Source organism: Hemitrygon akajei, chromosome 24 (genome assembly GCF_048418815.1).
Source record: "Hemitrygon akajei chromosome 24, sHemAka1.3, whole genome shotgun sequence".
NCBI classification, from domain to species: domain Eukaryota; kingdom Metazoa; phylum Chordata; class Chondrichthyes; order Myliobatiformes; family Dasyatidae; genus Hemitrygon; species Hemitrygon akajei.
The window spans coordinates 38,148,494-38,166,521 of NC_133147.1; the positions used below are offsets into that span (position 1 = coordinate 38,148,494).

At 45.1% G+C, this 18,028-nt stretch overlaps 1 protein-coding gene across 6 annotated transcripts; it reads right to left on the reverse strand.

Moving 5' to 3' along the window:
• Positions 1-309: 309 nt before the first annotated feature.
• LOC140716021 (uncharacterized) lies at positions 310-17,594 on the reverse strand. 6 transcript variants are annotated; one of them, XM_073028673.1, is made up of 3 exons: positions 17,542-17,562; positions 2,283-2,639; positions 310-2,193 (listed from the first exon to the last, which is right to left on the reverse strand). In XM_073028673.1, exon 3 carries the CDS (start codon positions 1,657-1,659, stop codon positions 520-522), a length of 1,140 nt encoding a protein of 379 aa, XP_072884774.1. In that variant the 5' UTR covers positions 1,660-2,193; positions 2,283-2,639; positions 17,542-17,562; the 3' UTR covers positions 310-519. The 6 variants fall into 6 exon arrangements, with proteins under 6 accessions (XP_072884774.1, XP_072884775.1, XP_072884776.1 ...); XM_073028674.1 differs by lacking the exon at positions 17,542-17,562 and adding an exon at positions 14,342-14,636; XM_073028675.1 differs by lacking the exon at positions 2,283-2,639 and having other exon boundaries at positions 17,542-17,594.
• Between the last annotated feature and the right edge of the window lie 434 nt (positions 17,595-18,028).

An 18,028-nucleotide genomic window follows, 5' to 3' on the forward strand; every position in this document is an offset into this window, starting at 1 on the left:
ACTGCATGCCCTTTATCTATCTTACTTGTAATCTCCTCAAAACATTCCAACAGGTTTGTCAGGCTAGATTTTCCCTTGAAACCGTGCTGACTTTGTCCTATCTTGTCCTGTGTCACCAAGTACTCCATTACCTTATACTTAACAACTGACTCCAACAGCTTTCCAACCACTGAAGTCAGGCTAATAAAATAACTGTCTATAAAAGAACTATCGTTGAACAAATTCACTGGCAGGGACCAGCTGAGCTGAGGTGACTCCCAACTGCACACTGGCTGTGTTGTAGGTTCAGTAAATACCTGAGACAGAGTCTAAAATAAAACTGATTTATTTGTCACAGATCCAGAAGAGTAAACTCCGGTTCCATTAAAGGTGAATATCAGCAGAAGAAACTCCTCCCATGTCCAGTGACCAGCATGCAGAAATGGATCAGCGTTAATTACAGAGTTCAAAAAGAAGTCACTTTTGAACTTAACTCTGGATTCTACATCATAAAGGTTAAATATCCCCCATGCATCTTGTTTAAACCTTTTTGGCAATGTGAACTCTGTAGTGAGCTACAAGGTGGGATGACCGAGTGAATCCCTTCCCACACACAGAACAGTGGAATGGTCTCTCTCCTGTGTGAACACGCTGGTGTGCTCGCAGTTTGGATGAGTGAGTAAATCCCTTCCCACAATTTAAGCAGGTGAATGGCTTCTCCCCAGTGTGAACTGACTGGTGCGTCTGTAGGTTAGATGACCGAGTGAATCCCTTCCCACATACAGAGCAGGTGAATGGCCTCTCCCCAGTGTGAGATTGTTGGTGTGCCAGCAAGTTTGATGACCGAGTGAATCCCTTTCCACAGTCTGAGCAAGTAAATGGTCTCTCCCCAGTGTGAACTCGCTGGTGTTTCTGTAGATTTGATGAGTGATTGAATCCCTTCCCACAGTCTGAGCAGGTGAATGGCCTCTCCCCAGTGTGAACTCGCTGGTGTGCCACCAGGTCAGATGATCGACTGAATCCCTTCCCACAGTCTGAGCAGGTGAATGGCCTCTCCCCAGTGTGAACTCGCTGGTGTGCTAGTAGTTTGGATGACTGAGTGAATCCCTTCCCACAAACTGAGCAGATGAATGGTCTCTCCCCCGTGTGAACTCGCTGGTGTGTCTGTAAGTTGCATGACTGAGTGAATCCCTTCCCACAGTCTGAGCATGTGAATGGTCTCTCCCCAGTGTGAACTCGCTGGTGTGCCAGTAGATCAGATGATCGAGTGAATCCCTTCCCACAGTCTGAGCAGGTGAACGGCCTCTCCCCAGTGTGAACTCGCTGGTGTGCCAGTAGGTCAGATGATCGAGTGAATCCCTTCCCACATTCTAAGCAAGTGAATGGTCTCTCTCCTGTGTGAATTCTCTGGTGTGCTTGTAGTTTGGATGACTGAGTGAATCCCTTCCCACAACTTGAGCAGGTGAACGGCCACTCCCCAGTGTGAACTGACTGGTGTGCCAGTAGGTTGGATGACTGACTGAATCCTTTCCCACAGTCTGAGCAAGTGAACAGTTTCTTCCCGGTGTGAGTTCGCTGATGTACGTTCAGTTCAGATGACTGAGTAAACCTCTTCCCACAGTCTGAGCAACTGAACAGTGTCTCCCCAGTGAGAACTGCCTGACTCGCTGGTGTTTCCATGGGTGGGCTGAGTGTGGGTGAGTCTGTTCCCACACACACAACACCTGAACAGCCTCTTGCTGCTGGCAGTTTCCTGATGTATCTTCAGGCTGGATGACTGAGTAGATCCTGTCCTGTACACAGAGTCCCGTACTGTTCCATACCCTATTGCCTCTCCCCACTGTGAAGCCACTAATGTGTCTGCAGTTCAGCTGAATGAGAAAATCCCAATCCACACTGAGAGAATGAAATGTCAGACATCGTGAATCCCTCGTACAATCAATGCAGTTGAAGACCTGATCTCCAATGAACAAATGCTGCTGTGTTCTGAGACCCTGGTTCCAGTAGATTTCACTGAATTAACACAGAAAATTTCAGACACAAAGCATGTTTCCAGCTGGGATGAGATAATTCTTCATCTCCAAGGATCAACAATTGATATATTGGTGTCACAATGGAAATATCTGATCATTCCTTAAATATCCAGAGACAGGCAAACTGATGTGTCGTTGTTTTCTTGTGATTCCCAGTCACAAATTCTTAGTCGCTTGTAACCTGAAAAATTATTTACAGAAAACATCAATGGGTGACAGACAGCATTTCAGATGAAATAATTTTAGTCTCTATAGACAAGAAGTACACACTTAGTTTTTCTTTTTCTTTCAAGAAGGAGAGATATAGTGGTTGTTAATAGTGTTAGTCCTATTCCACTCAGTTAGGCACCCATACATCAAATGAATTCACATACTGCACCAGCATGATTATTAATAAAGTTCAGTTGAGTAGCCTGCATGCTGGCATCCTAGTGTGCTCTGCACTGTCCCTCAATAACAAACACAACATGGTATCAGAAGCCACACACACAAAATGCTGGAGGAACTCAGCAGGTCAGACGGTGTCTATGGTCAGAGTAACACACACAAAATGCTGGAGGAACTCAGCAGGCCAGGCAGCATCCATGGAAAAAAGTTGATGTTTCGGGATGAGACCCTTTGGCAGGCCTGGAGAAAAAAAAGAGATGAGTGGATTTAAAAGTTGGGGGGAGGGGAGTGAAAAACACAAGATGATAGGTGAAACTGCGAGGGAGAGGGATGAGGTAAAGAGCTGGGAAGTTGGTGAAAGAGATACAGGACTGGAGAAGATAAATTGATAGAATAGTACAGCACATTACAGGCCCTTCGGCCCACAATGTTGTGTCGACCCTCAAACCCTGCCTCCCACATAACCCCCCCCTCACCTTAAATTCCTCCATATACCTGTCTAGTAGTCTCTTAAACTTCACTAGTGTATCTGCCTCCACCACTGAGTCAGGCAGTGCATTCCACACACCAACCACTCTCTGAATGAAAAACCTTCCTCTAATATCCCCCTTGAGCTTCCCTCCCCTTACCTTAAAGCCATGTCCTCTTGTACTGAGCAGTGGTGCCCTGGGGAAGAGGCGCTGGCTGTGCACTCTGTCTAAATCATGTCTCCTCTCATCCTCCTTCTCTCCAGAGAGTAAAGCCCTAGCTCCCTAGGGGGAATCTAATAAGAGAAGACAGAAGACCATGGAAGAAAGGGGAGGAGTACCGGAGGGAGGCGATGGGCAGGCCTTCCAGGTGAGGCGACACTTCACCTGTGAGTCTGTTGGGGTCATATACTGTGCCTGATGCTCCTGGTGTGGCCTCCTGTATATCGGTGAGCCCTGACGTAGATTGGCAGACTACTTCACAGAGCATACGCTCCATCTGCCAGAAGAATCCGATCTCCCAGTGGCTACCCATTTTAATAATTTTAATTCCGCTTCCCATTCCCATTCTGATATGTCTATCCATGGCCTCCTCTATTGTTGAGATGAGGCCACACTCAGATTGAAGGAACAACACCTTATATTCCACCTGTACCATCTGTGCCAGGTTGATGTCGAGCTCGCAACTCGGCCTCGTAAGAAAAAACACTGCCACCTCCAGTTTAAATTCCCACGCAGAATATTGTGGAGGATCAAATACCCAAACCCAGCACAGCCCCCACTTGTCCCATTTAGCCTGTCTCAGTGCGGTGGTCCTTAGGACCCAGCGGACCTCGGGAGCCAGCGAGCTCGGGAGCCGCCACCCGCAGTGTTTCTGTTCCGTTGATGGGAAGCGATCGTGATTGAAAATAAAGTGGAAATAATAAAGCATTTGGAAAGAGATGAAACGCCATCGGTCATTGGAAAAGCGTTAGGCTACAGTCGGTCAACGATGGGAACAATTTTAAAGGATAACTGATAAAGTGAGAATAATGGAGCATGTGAAAGGCCCTGCCCCGATGAAAGCTACAATTATTACTAAGCAATGCAGTGGTTTAATTATTGGAATACATACGTTTTATATGCATCAAAAGGTAAAATATATATTATATACTAAGACAAACGTTTGACTACTTGTTCCGACTTACTTACAAATCCGACTTAAAAGACGGACTCAGGAACGGAACTCATACGTCACCATGACACTTGTGTTGGACACTTGTCTTGTGTCCACAATTCAGCAGGTCAGAATCGAAAGCCTCCACTAGGGACTATGACTTCTAGGACCGGGCAAGCACCCACAGGCAAATGCAGATGCAGAAAGAGTGGTGCAAGCTGTTAAGGGTCTCCTACTGAAGGCAGAAGACCCCTACAGAGCACTGCAGGCACAGTCTGTCAATGGGCCGGAATCTGAGAATAAACCTGCCCGTTCTTCCTTCCCGTCTCCAACCTCACATACCAGACTTAGACAAAGTGAGACATTTTGAGAATGTAAAAATGAAGAGCAGGCCTGACCTCAGGTACACAGCAAAATCTTTGTCACCACTCAGGAGTGGTGAAGCCACTTGGGTTTCAGACCAATCCGCCAAAGGAACAATAGTCTGGCAGCATTCACCATGATTGTTTGCGATCAGAACATCACAAGCTGCAATTAGGCGGAAAAGGCACGTGCCTCCAAATTCTGCAAGAGGTTGAGAACAAAATAGAGGCGCCTGATGGGCACACCTGTTCAAATATCTCCAGAAACCTATACCAGATATGGTCTTTTATCTGTCCTATCACAGAGATATACTTCATAGCCTAACAGCTGAGGGCAAGTGACTAAAGAGGCAGAGTAATCCTCTCACTGCCCAGTGTTCAGGAAGTCTCGGTTGACCTCAATTACATTTAGTGTTTTTTTAAGTGTTTCAATTCTAATTATTCTGCCATCCCCCATCACTCAGGTGATTGAGGGTGGCGAGTAGGAACTGTAACACAATCAATAAATGATCAGAGTGCAGAAGACAACAAACTGTGCAAATACAAATATAAATAACCAGCAATAAATACTGAGGACATGAGATAACAAGATAAAGAGTCCTTTAAGTGAGACCATTGGTTGTGGGATCACCTCAATGGATAGGCAAGCCGCTGTAGTTTTCCCCTTTGTTCAAGAGCCAGACAGTTCAGGGGTTGTAACTGTTCTTCAACCTGGTGGTTCAAGTCCTGAGGCTCCTGTACCTTGCACCTGATGGCAGCAGTGTGAAAAGAGCATGGCCTGGGTGGTGGAGATCTCTGATGATAGATGCTGCTACTCAAAGGTTGGGAGAGCTTTACCTGCCATGTACTGAGCTGAGTTCACTACCTTACGTAGGATATCCTGTCAAAGGCATTGGTGTTTCCTAAAAACTTCTTAAATGTTTCCTATGGTGTTTCCACACCAGGCTGTGATGCAGCCACAATCTCCACTCCACATCTGTAGAAGTTTCTCAAAGCTTTGACTCCTAAGGAAGTAGAAGCACTGCTGCATTTGGTTGCGATTGCACATAAATGCTGGGTCCAGCACAGATCCTCTGAAATAGTAACAGTTACTCCCCGGAATTAAAAGTTGCCAACCCTCTCCACCTCTGAGTTCTGTCTCATGGACCCCTGCAGCCTACAATCGGTTCTTTTTGTCTTGCTGACATTGAGTGAGAGCTTGTTGTTAAGACACCACTCAGCCGAGGTTTCAAACTTCCTCCTGTTTGTTGATTCATCACCACCTTAGATTCGTTCCACAATAGCAGTGCCATCAGCAAACTTGAATACATTGTTGGAGCTATGCCCTGCCACAGTCATCGGTCCAGGACAAGAGGAGGTAGAACAAAGGTGATTTTCTCCAGAACTAAAGCTGATGGAAGGATTTTGTTCTTTTTCCCATGGAGCACTAATCGACATTTTCATTGAGTAGAAGGTAAACTCCTCTTCATCCCAAATTAACTCTGAGTCATATTTATGTTCCCAGTTCCCAATCCTTGGATTAAGCTGTCTGGAACTTGGCAGTGTCAGGGAGATCTAACTGCTCCAATTCCCTCCCTCTGCGCTTTGAAACACACCCTATGGACTGGCGAGGGAAGCACTGATTGTGTCACCCAATACTGTCTTTTTACCCAGACACCACCATGAATGAGAGGCCCATCGATCCACCACGGTCCCAGCAATGTGCATGCACCACAGAAATGGCGACAGCAACTCCGCTCATCAGCAGAAAGCTCCCTGGGGCCCAGGTGAGGATCGTGGGGCTAAGAGAGAGGGAAGGGACAGGACTGTCCCGGGGTGTGGAGTCACAGTGCTCACCATAATTGTCCCTTAGTCATGGTTCAGACGCTGGTGCCGAAGAAATCCCCGCCCGGAACCCCACTCCTACCTGCTGTCGATTCTCCAAGAGTCTTCTGTCTACTGGGTGGTTTTCTGGAACTTTCTGCCACCTTTATGCATACGCATTTGATCGCCTGGTCAGAGTGAATTCTGGAACAACCACGCGAAAGTCTGCAGTTGCTGGAAATCCAAAGCAGCTCCCACTAAACGCTGGAGGAGCTTTGCAACTCAGGCAGCAAAGAAGTGAAAGGTCAGAGAGGGGAGGGCGGAATCTGCCTACCAGAAGGAGAAATTGATGTACCCAGACAGAATAGGAAGTATTACTCCTCCACCCTGAGGGTCTCACCTCAGCACAAAAGGAGGGCACGGATGGACATGACAGAACAGGAATAGGAATCGGAATTAAAATGTTTGGTCACCAGGAAGTCCCAATTGTAGAAGATGGTGCAGAGTTGAAGCAATCCCCCAATTGACGAGAGCACTCTCACAGCGGAGGAACACCAAATTATATTTTGTCTGGGTAGCCTGCAACCTGATGGGGTGAATAGTGATTTCCCCTTCTGGTGAACAATTTCACCCCACCCCATCCACGTTCCTCTATTCCCCTCTCCGAACTCTGACTTCTTCTCACCTGCCTTTTGCTTCCCCCGGGTCCGCTCCTTCTTCCCGTTCTCCTATGGTCCACTCGGCTCTCTTATCAGATTCTTTCTTCTCCAGCCCTTGACTTTTCCCACCCACCTGGCTCCACCTAACACCTTCCAGATAGCCTCATTCCCGTCCCCCCACCTTTTCATTCTGGCATCTTCCCTTTCCTTCTCAGTCTTGATTAAGAGTTTTGTCGACTGTTTATTCTTTTTGATAGATGCTGTTTGACCTGTTGAATTCTGGATCGTGGAGGTTTCTGGGTAAGCAAGGTGCCATTAACCATGTCGGATCAATGCCAGGTTCCTTAAACATAGTCAGTGTTTTTATGGAGAAAACTCGGCAGGTGCTTTAACGCAGCAAGCTCCCACAAACAATACACTCAGTATCAATAGGCATTACGCATGCCAATGGTCAAAGTCCAACCCACTTACAAATGCAGATATAAAACACAAGAGATTTTGCAGATGCTAAGAATATAGAGCTACAATGTGTTGGAGGAACTCAGCAGGTCAGGCTGCATCTAAGCAGAGGAATAAACAGTCTAGGCATAGTGAAGGGTCTCAACCTAAAACGACTGTTTATTCCTCTCCATATGTTGTGTTCAATATTGACGAACAGTGCAGAGCACACCAAGACAGCATCATGCCGAATATTCAACAGAACTTTACTGATAACTCTGCTTGCACAACATGTGAACTCCCATTGAGTGACACAGGAATAACATTAACTACCACTACAGTTCTAATCCGTGCACGTTGTGTATTTCGTATTTTCAGAAGGCCTTCGACAAGCTGCCACACACGAGCAGAATTAGGCCATTTGGCCCATACAGTCTACTCTGCCATTTAATCAAGGCTGATCCTTTTATCCCCTCCTCAGCCTCACTCCCCAGAACCTTTGAAGCCATTTCCAATCAAGAACCTATCAAGCCCAATGACCTGGGCTCCACTGCTGCCTGTGGTAATATATTCCACAAATTCACCACCCTCTGGCTATAGAAATTTCTCCACATCTCTGTTTCAAATGGACACCTCTCTATCCTGAGGCTGTGTCCTCCTGTCCTAGACTCTCCCATCATCCACTCTGTCTAGGTCTTCCAACAATTGAAAAGTTTCAATGAGATTACTCCTCATCCTCCTAAATTCCAGCGAGTACAGACCCAGAGCCATCAAACGTTCCTCATATGATAACCCTTTCATTCCCGGAATATTCCTTGTGAACGTCCTCTGAACCCTCTGCAATGCCAGCACATCTCTTCTAAGATGAAGAGCCCAAACTGTTCTCAATACTCAAGGTGAGATAGATAGATAGATACTTTATTCATCCCCCATGGGGAAATTCAACTTTTTTTCCAATGTCCCATACACTTGTTGTAGCAAAACTAATTACATACAATACTTAACTCAGTAAAAAAAATATGATATGCATCTAAATCACCATCTCAAAAAGCATTCATAATAGCTTTTAAAAAGTTCTTAAGTCCTGGCGGTAGAATTGTAAAGCCTAATGGCATTGGGGAGTATTGACCTCTTCATCCTGTCTGAGGAGCATTGCATCGATAGTAACCTGTCACTGAAACTGCTTCTCTGTCTCTGGATGGTGCTATGTAGAGGATGTTCAGAGTTATCCATAATTGACCGTAGCCTACTCAGCGCCCTTCGCTCAGCTACCGATGTTAAACTCTCCAGTACTTTGCCCACGACAGAGCCCGCCTTCCTTACCAGCTTATTAAGACGTGAGGCGTCCCTCTTCTTAATGCTTCCTCCCCAACACGCCACCACAAAGAAGAGGGCGCTCTCCACAACTGACCTATAGAACATCTTCAGCATCTCACTACAGACATTGAATGACGCCAACCTTCTTAGGAAGTACATTCGACTCTGTGCCTTCCTGCACAAGGCATCTGTGTTGGCAGTCCAGTCAAGCTTCTCGTCTAACTGTACTCCCAGATACTTGTAGGTCTTAACCTGCTCCACACATTCTCCATTAATGATCACTGGCTCCATATGAGGCCTAGATCTCCTAAAGTCCACCACCATCTCCTTGGTCTTGGTGATATTGAGACGCAGGTAGTTTGAGTTGCACCATATCACAAAGTCCTGTATCAGTTTCCTATACTCCTCCTCCTGTCCATTCCTGACACACCCCACTATGGCCGTGTCATCAGCGAACTTCTGCACATGGCAGGACTCTGAGTTATATTGGAAGTCTGATGTGTACAGGGTGAACAGGACCGGAGAGAGTACGGTTCCCTGCGGCGCCCCTGTGCTGCTGACCACCTTATAAGGCCTCACCTTATAAAGCCTCAGCATCACATCCCTACTCTTATATTCTAGACCCCTTAAAATGAATGTTAACATGGCGCTAAACGGTGACTCCTTTGCTTGGATTTTCAGAAACAGTTCTATTTCCATCTTTAATATCTCTATTTTTCCCTTTCATGGTTCTTTTGAAGACACGCTGACTAAGGTTCTTTGTGGGAATGGGACTCACTCTCAGGTTGTCACGACTGCCCGTTATCCGACGTGCCACGGGCGCAGCCTAAGAGGTCGGCTCGCCTCTGGAGGCCTAGGATCTCAGGGCTCTGGAGACAGGTGGATCGAAGGTCAGTGTCCAGGACCGGTGTGTCCTGGGAGCTTTGTGTCCAGAGACCTAAGATCTTTGGGCACAGAGCTCAGAAAAAGGGAAGCAACAGACTTTTAGCATCGTAAACCAGCGAGTTATTTGTTGTCTCCCTTCTCGTTGTGAAACACAGACATCTCTTTCTCCCTTATTAAGGAAAGAGAGAACCTGTGGTATGTCGACTACTGGGTGAAGGTGTAGTCCTGCGAGTCTGTGCCTTTGCTGTTGTTTGCTCACACTTGAGTGCTCGGTGGCAGTGATGGGTGTCGATGCTTCTTTTGCCAGTGCGGGGAGGGGGATTGTTGTTTGCTGCCGCTTACACACCGGAGGGAGGGGAGCTGGGGGGGTGGTACTTAGGGGTTCTAACATTTAACTGTCGTTCATTCTTTGGGGCATTCCTCTGTTTTTGCGGATAGTTGCGAAGAAAAAGCATTTCAGGACATACAGTATACTGTATACATTTCTCTGACTTAAAACTCTTCTACACCCTCTCCAAAGCCTCAACATCCCTCCTATAGTGGGGTGACCAGAACTGTGTGCAATACTCCAGATGTGGTCCAAGCAGGGTTTTATAAAATTGCAACACAACCTCTTGATTTTTGAACTCAGTGCCTCGACTAATAAAAGCAGCATTCCATCAGCATTCTTAACCACCTTATCAACCTGTGGAGTCACTTTCAAGGAGATGTGAACTTGGATCCCAAGATCTCCCTACTCAGCAACACTGTTAAGGATCTTCCCTTTGCATTTGTCTGTCTCATTGCATTTGGACCAAGGAACAACAACTCACATTTATCTGGGTTAAACTCCATCTGCCATTTCTCTGCCCGTATCTGCAACTGATCTACGTCGCACTATATTCTCTGCAGGTCTTCTACACTCTCCACAACTCCACCGATCTTGGTATCATCCACAAATTTACTAACCCACCCATCTGCATCTTCATCCAAGTCATTTATATACATCACAAACAGCAGAGGTCCCAGCATAGATCCCTGCAGAACACCACTAATTACAGACCTCCAGCTCAAATCTCCCTTCAACCACTACCCTCTGACTTCAATGCGCAAGCCAGTTCTGAATCCAAACAGCCAATTTGCAGCAGACTCCACGCATCTTAATCTTCTGGATTACCCTCCCATGAGGGACTTTGTGACAGCCTTACAAAAATCTATGTAGACAATATCCACTGCCCAACTACTCAATAGCTGAGCTGAGGCCTCTGTCAGTCAGAGTTGACCATCCTAGCTGTCTAGAACAAGCTGTTGCCCACATAGCAAGCTCCCCCTCTCCACACATCTGATGAATGGCAGAGATCGATACAGCAGCATCGCAGGAGTTGCCAGTCAATATTGAACTCAACGTAGGACTGCCTTAGGGACTCCAGCTCCAGAATTTTCCCTCGGGGTTTACTCCCGAAGCCTTTCCCATGAGTGGGGATAGCCGCAAAGCAGCGGAGGTTTGAGATCAGAGTTTTCCTTCTCCTTGATGAGCTGCCAAACACGGCTGAGAAGCCCCATCTGCCCAAAGCGACTGGTTTTACGGCACCAGTAACCCACCTTTGCCCCTTCTCCTGTCAGTAGAAATGGTTCTGCCGGGCTTAGTAGTTAAGCCACACGCGAAGGCCAGGAGCTGGACTTGGTTGTCAGAGCTTATTTCAGTCACAAGTCATTGGGAACATTTAATTGGTAGTGGGAGCTGATCCCCACTACCACCATCGGCCAGTAACACCCAGGCTTGCACAGTACGTGAACTCCTCACGTGTGGGAGTGATTAACTGAGTGCCAGAGGAATAACACCATTAAGACGATAAGATAGAGGAGCAGAATTAGTCAATTTGGCCCATGGAGTCTGCTCCACCATTTCATCATGGCTGTTCCATTTTCCCTCTCAGCCCCGATCTCCTGCTTTCTCCCCGTATCCCTTCATGCCCCAATCAACCAAGAATCTTACAACCTCTGTCTTAAATATACGTGGCAATGAATTCCAGATTCACAAATCTACCGCTACACTTACATCTGTCCAGATGAACATACAATTGGCAAATAATACATTTTATGGAAAAACATAACCATTAAAAACCTTTGACCATTGTGAAGCCACTCATCGGTAGTATTACAACACCTTTCATTTCCGAATACCTGTAGGTAAACCTGTAAGTTTGTGCACTTACTGAATTATCTGATACCTCCTCAAAATTCAACTCCTCTATACCCTGCTTTATTTCCAGAACATCAGGTGATGAAGATATCTGATTCTCTCTTCCATTGTCTCTGCCTTGGCTTAGGTGATTGCAAAGATTGCCTCGCCTTAACCCTTCCTTCTTGATGCAAAGAATGAAGTGAACTACCCTTAACCTCCAGATGCAAACTGGAATTGGTTGCCCAACTCACTGAGGGGTCAACTGCTCTGATATTTAAGAGTATCATCTACCCAGAGCGTCCTATTGACAATGTGCCTTATGGATCTCAGCTACCAGAGAACATCGACTATCTTCAAGAGGCTTAAATTAGTTAATATGATACCAACCTAACTTATTTGGAGCGGTCTAGATTTGATAGAGTGATGGACTGGCTCTGTCAATTACATCATCAGGCCCTACAAATCTTGGATATATAAAAGGACCTGGCTGATGTACTGAGACTATTAACTTCTTTCTTATTTCCAACTCCCTAGCTTTTGTTCACACGTCAAAATAAGCTTTACAGGTGTCCCCCGTTTTTTGAACTTTCGCTTTACGACACCTCGCTGTTACGAAAGACCTACATTAGTTACCTGTTTTCGCTAACAGAAGGTGTTTTCACTGTTACAAAAAAAGGCAGCGTACGAAAAAGGCATCGTGTGATAAAAGGCGCGCTGAGCAGCCAAGTTCCTCCCCCGGAACTGCATTCTAGCCGGCATTGCTTAAACACGTGCCTGTGAGCATCTGTGCTTTACATCGGTTTATTTTGTGCATCCGTTCACAAGATGAGTTCTAAGGTATCAGAAAAGCCTAAAAGAGCTCGTAAGGGTGTTATACTTAGCATAAAACTAGACATAATTAAGTGTTTCGATTTCAGTGAACGAAGTAAGGACATAGTGAGTTTGGCTAAGGAGGCTGGGTTTGTGGAAGTTGACGAAGATGATGTTGAAGAGGTTTTGGCATCCCATGACCAAGAACTGACAGATGAAGAGCTGATGCAATTGCAAGAGGAAAGGATAACAATCGAAACCGAATGCAGTAGCGAAGTCGTCCAGGAACTGAACGTGAAGCAATTGCGTGAGATTTTTGCTACGATTGACAACGCTGCAATGGCTGCAGAAAAGTATGACTTTAATTTTGAAAGGGTACGTAGGTTTAGGGCATATTTGCAGGATGGTTTGAGTGCTTACAAAGAACTGTATGATAGAAAAATGCACGAGGCTAAGCAGTCAAGCATACTGTCGTTTTTCAAGCCTTCCACATCAGCCACAGCAGACGACGAGCCTCGACCTTCGACATCGAGGCTGGCAGACATAGAAGGTGACCTGCCTGCCCTGATGGAAACAGATGACGATGAGATGACACCCCAGTCTCCTCTACCTCCCACCACCCCAACCACCAACGATTCAGCCTAACACACCATCATCAGTGTGCTCGCTGTCTTCCCGATTCCGGTAAGTGAAACTACACTGTACATACATAATTTCTACTTTATATAGGCTGTGTATTTTTATGTGTTATTTGGTATGATTTGGCAGCTTCATAGCTTAAAGGTTACTGGAAAGAGTGCTTCTGCCGAGAGCGCTTGTGTGAGATTTTCGCTGCGGTGGACAGTGCTGCAATGATTGCAGAAAAGTATTTCTACTTTATAAAGGCTGTGTATTTATCAGATCATTCCTGCTTTTACTATATGTTACTGTTATTTTAGGTTTTTTGTGTTATTTGGCATGATTTGGTAGGTTATTTTTTTGGGTCTGGGAACGCTCACAAATTTTTCCCATATAATGGTAACTGCTTCTTCACTTTTCGACATTCCGACTTACAAACCGTTTCATAGGAACGCTTTACCTTCGGATAGCGGGGGAAACCTGTACTCTGTTTCTTCTGTCCCACATTACAGTCCACAACACAATGGGCTTCCTTAATATTGTCGATAAATTGCTGCACCCATTTGTCCTTTACAATACTATTACACTCAGGTTCTGATTAATCTAGCCCAACCAGGAATTCTAACCCTCTCATTTGTCACCTGTCATCAACCTGAAAAGGTGCAATCCGGTGGAAGAAGCTTCAGTGTGTATTTGACCAAAAAGACACAGGGTAAGATAGTGATCCATGTGGCCCTGCACTGTTCTGCCATTTTTGTTAACATTGTCTTCAAAGTCCTGCACATCCCTTTAACAATACACCAAAACAGTTTCATCACCTGTGTGGTGGTGGGGGCCATGATCTGATTCTGGACTCCTCGGCCATGCACAACAGATAAAAACTGTCTCAAAACAAAACATCTTGGCTGTAACATCAGTGGTGTTATTTCTAGTTGGGAAAGCCTCTATCCACTTGGTGAAAGTATCCACCAGGGTATATTTCAATCCTGTACGGGGTGGAGGTAAAGGTCCTACAAACTCAATCGGCAGGTTAACACATGGTCCTTCTACGAGGCGTGTATGCCCTAAAACTACTTTTTAATTTATCTGGGTTGTACTGGGCACAAATCAAACAATTCTTACTACCACATTTTACGCCTCCTTGCATTTTTGGCCACCAACACAGATTCTTCAACTGATCCATAGTTCTATCCGTACCCAAAAAATGTCATGGTACCAATACATCACCTGTGTTTTTTAAACCATCTGGCACCAGAAACTCACCTTTATCAAGTACAATCCCATTCCGTATCTGTGTTCCTGGATATTTCCTATACTCTTCAGAATTCCCTCCTCTTCTACCTTTCCTAAAAGGTACAAGATCACGTTGCAGTACCTTGACTGACTCTGTAGGTATACTGTTCGCTGGTTTCTGTGTCAACCTTCCCTCTGTATCTGTATTCCATTTCACCCCGCATCTTGCTCCTAGTTTGGCTAGGTCATCGGCCATCCTGTTCCCTTCTGGGGACATCTTCAAATGAGACTTCACCATTTTTACTCCATAAATGTTTCCTCTTGCCTTCTCAAATGTATATTTCAACAAGGGTGCTGATGGTAAAGGTTTATCATCTGCTGAAACATAACCCTCTAACCCATTATGGTAAATATTCAAACTACTACAAATATACAGACTTTCTGAATATATGATTGCTCCTGATGATAGCAGTCTGGGTGACTAACGACAAAAGTTGGAGCAGCAAGCACTGCCACTTGTGCACTCACTGTTGGAGGTAGCTTGATTGTAACACTTTCCATCTCCACTAAGGCGGATGATTTTGTTGCACTATTACTGATTGTCAGGTATGGTGTTGTGGCCATCACTGAATCATGGCTGAAGGATGGTTGTAGTTGGGAGCTGAATGTTCAAGGTTACACGTTATATCGGAGGGATAGGAAGGTAGGCAGAGGGGTAGGCGTGGCTTTGCTGGTGAAGAATGGCATCAAATCGGTAGAAAGGTGTGACGTAGGATCGGAAAATGTTGAATCTTTGTGGACTGAGTTAAGAAACCGCAAGGTAACCTGATGGCAGTTATATACAGGCCTCCCAACAGTAGCTGGAATGTAGACCACAGATTACAATAGGAAATATAAAAGGTGTGTCAAAGGAGCAATGTTATGATAGTCATGGGAGAGTTTAATATGCACATTGATCGGGAAAATCAGGTTGGAAATGGATCTCAAGAGAGTGAGTTTGTTGAATGTCTACAAGATGGCTTTTTAGAGCAGTTTGTCGTTGAGCCTATTAGGGGATAGGCTAAACTGGATTGGGTGTTATGTAATGAATTGGAAGCAATTAGGGAGCTTAAGGTAAAAGAACACTTTAGGAGCCAGTGATCTCAATATGATTCAGTTCAATTACAATCTAATAAGGAGAAAATAAAGTCTGACAGCAGAATTTCAGTGGAGGAAAGGAAAATACAGTGAGAGAGGAGTTTATGAACAGTAAATTGGAATGAGCTACTGGCAGGGATCACAGCAAAGCAGCAATGGCATCAGTTTCTGGGAAAAATGAGGAAGCTGCACGACAGACAAGGGAAGTCAAAGCTAATGTAAAAACAAAAGAGACAACAAAGCAAAAATTAGCTGGAAGATAGAGGATTGGGAACCTTTTAAAAAACCTACAGAGGAACTAAAAGAATCATTAGAAGGGAAAAGATGAAATATGAAAGCAAGCAATACCAAGTAAAAGCTTTTTCAAGTATGTAAAAAATAAAAGAGAGATGAGAGTGGATATCGGACTGCTAGAAAATGAGGCAGGAGAAATAATAATGGGGACCAAGGAGATGGCAGATGAACTAAATGAATATTTTGCATCACTCTTCACTGTGGAAGACACGAGCGGTATGCCAGATGTTGTGTGTGAAAGAAGAGAAGTGAATGCAGTTACTATTACAAGGGAGAAGGTGCTCAAAAAGCTGAAAGACCGAAGGGTAAATACGTCATCCAGTCCAGATGAACTGCACCCTAGGTTTCCTAAAGATATAGCAGTAAAGAATGTGGAGGCATTAGCAATAATTGTTCAAAAATCATTTTGAATTTGGCATGGTGCCAGAGGATTGGAAAATTGAAAATGTCACTCGATTCTTTTTAGAAAGGAGGAAGGCAGCAGAAAGGAAATTATAGACCAGTTAGCCTGATCTCAGTGGTTGGGAAGATGTTGGAGTCAATTGTTAAGGATCAGGTGATGGAGTACTTGGTGACACAGGACAAGATAAGACAAAGTCAGCATGGCTTCTGTAAAGGGAAATGCTGCCTGACAAATCCATTAGAGTTCTTGAGGAAGTAAGAAGCAAAGTGGAAAAAAAGGAGATGCAGTGGATGTCACTTACTTGGATTTTCAGAAAGCATTAGCTAAGTGCCACACATGAGGCTAAAATTCTATGGTGTTACAGAAAAGATACTGGCATTGATAGGGGAATGGCTGACAGGCAGGAGGCAGCAAGTGGGAATAAAAGGGGCCTTTTCTGGTGGGCTGCCGGTGACTAGCGGTGTTCCTCAGGGATTAGTATTGGGCCCGCAACATTTCACATTGTTTGTCAATTATTTAGGCAATGGAATTGATGACTTTGTGGCAAAGTTTGCAGATGATACAAAGATAGGTAGAGGGGTGGGTAGTGCTGAGGAAGCAATGTGATTGCAGCAGGACATAGACAAATTGGAAGAATGGGGAAAAAATTCGAAGATGGAACACTGTTGGGAAATATGTTATAATGCATTTTGGTAAAAGGAATAATAGTGCGGGCTATTATCTAAATGGGGAGAAAGTTCAAACATCAGAGGTACAGGGGATCTAAGGAGTCCTTGTGCAAGACTCCCAGAAGGTTAATTTACAGGTTGAGTCTGTGGTAAAGGAGGTATATTCAATGTAGGCATTTATTTCAAGGGAAATAGAATATTAAAGCAAGGAGATAACACTGAGCCTTCATAAGACACTAGTCATTTTCCCAAGAACTGAACCAGATGGAACGATTTTGTTCTTTTTTCACATGCAGTACTAATTGACATTTTCATTGATTGGAAAGTGAACTCTTCATCCGAGATTAACTAGGAACTATATTGTTGTTCCCTTGGACTCAGATAGTTGGGGCTCTGAAGTAGCTGGAAGATCTATCCGCTCCCATTCCCGCCCCCTGCCCTTTCAAACACGTACAATGTCACCAATGGCTGCCTTTTTACCCAGCAATCCCCACGAAAGAGAACCTCATCTATCTGCCGCAGTACCAGCGATGCGCATGCGCCACGGAAATGGCGGCAGCTCAGTCGCTTATCAGCGGAATGCGGGGCGCGGCTACGCGGGATTCTGGAGCTCAGAGAGAGAGGGGAAGGGCTGGAACTGGCATGCAGTGCCGAGCTCGCAATAATTGTCCTTCCATCGGGTTCAACCACCGGTGCCCATGAAAGCCCAACGCGGAGCCCGGTCCTACCTGCCGCCGATTCGCCGAGCCGTTTGTCCACTGAGCGCATGCGCGATTTCCCGCTGCCCGTGTCCCCTTCACGCATGCGCGTTTGGTCGCCTGGTCCCGAATGTGAGAAACTGTATAACTCACAATATAGTCAGACACCTACATTTCATGAATGTCCTCAGGAACCTGTCCAATGACCTGTGTGATGCTCTGTTACCTAAATTTTTTAGATTTAGATTTAGTTTATTGATTTCCCACTTCTTCAACACAGGGCCTTATTACTTTAATTCCTAAACCAAGAAAAGATAAATTATTTATCGATAATTGGCGTCCTATCTTTCCTTCTCAATAGTGATTATAAAATTCTGGCCCAAATCTTTGCTAACAGAATGAAAGTAGTTTTAACACTTATTATTGATGAAACACTGTCAGGTTTCATGAAGGGTCTTCATTATCTATTAATGTCAGATTAGTTTTAGATCTTACTGGTTATTCTCATCTTCAAAAT

Excerpts from the sequence above, each read along its gene's own strand:
- LOC140716021 (XM_073028675.1), bottom strand. The coding sequence starts at position 1,659 with ATGGAAACACCAGCGAGTCAGGCAGTTCTCACTGGGGAGACACTGTTC.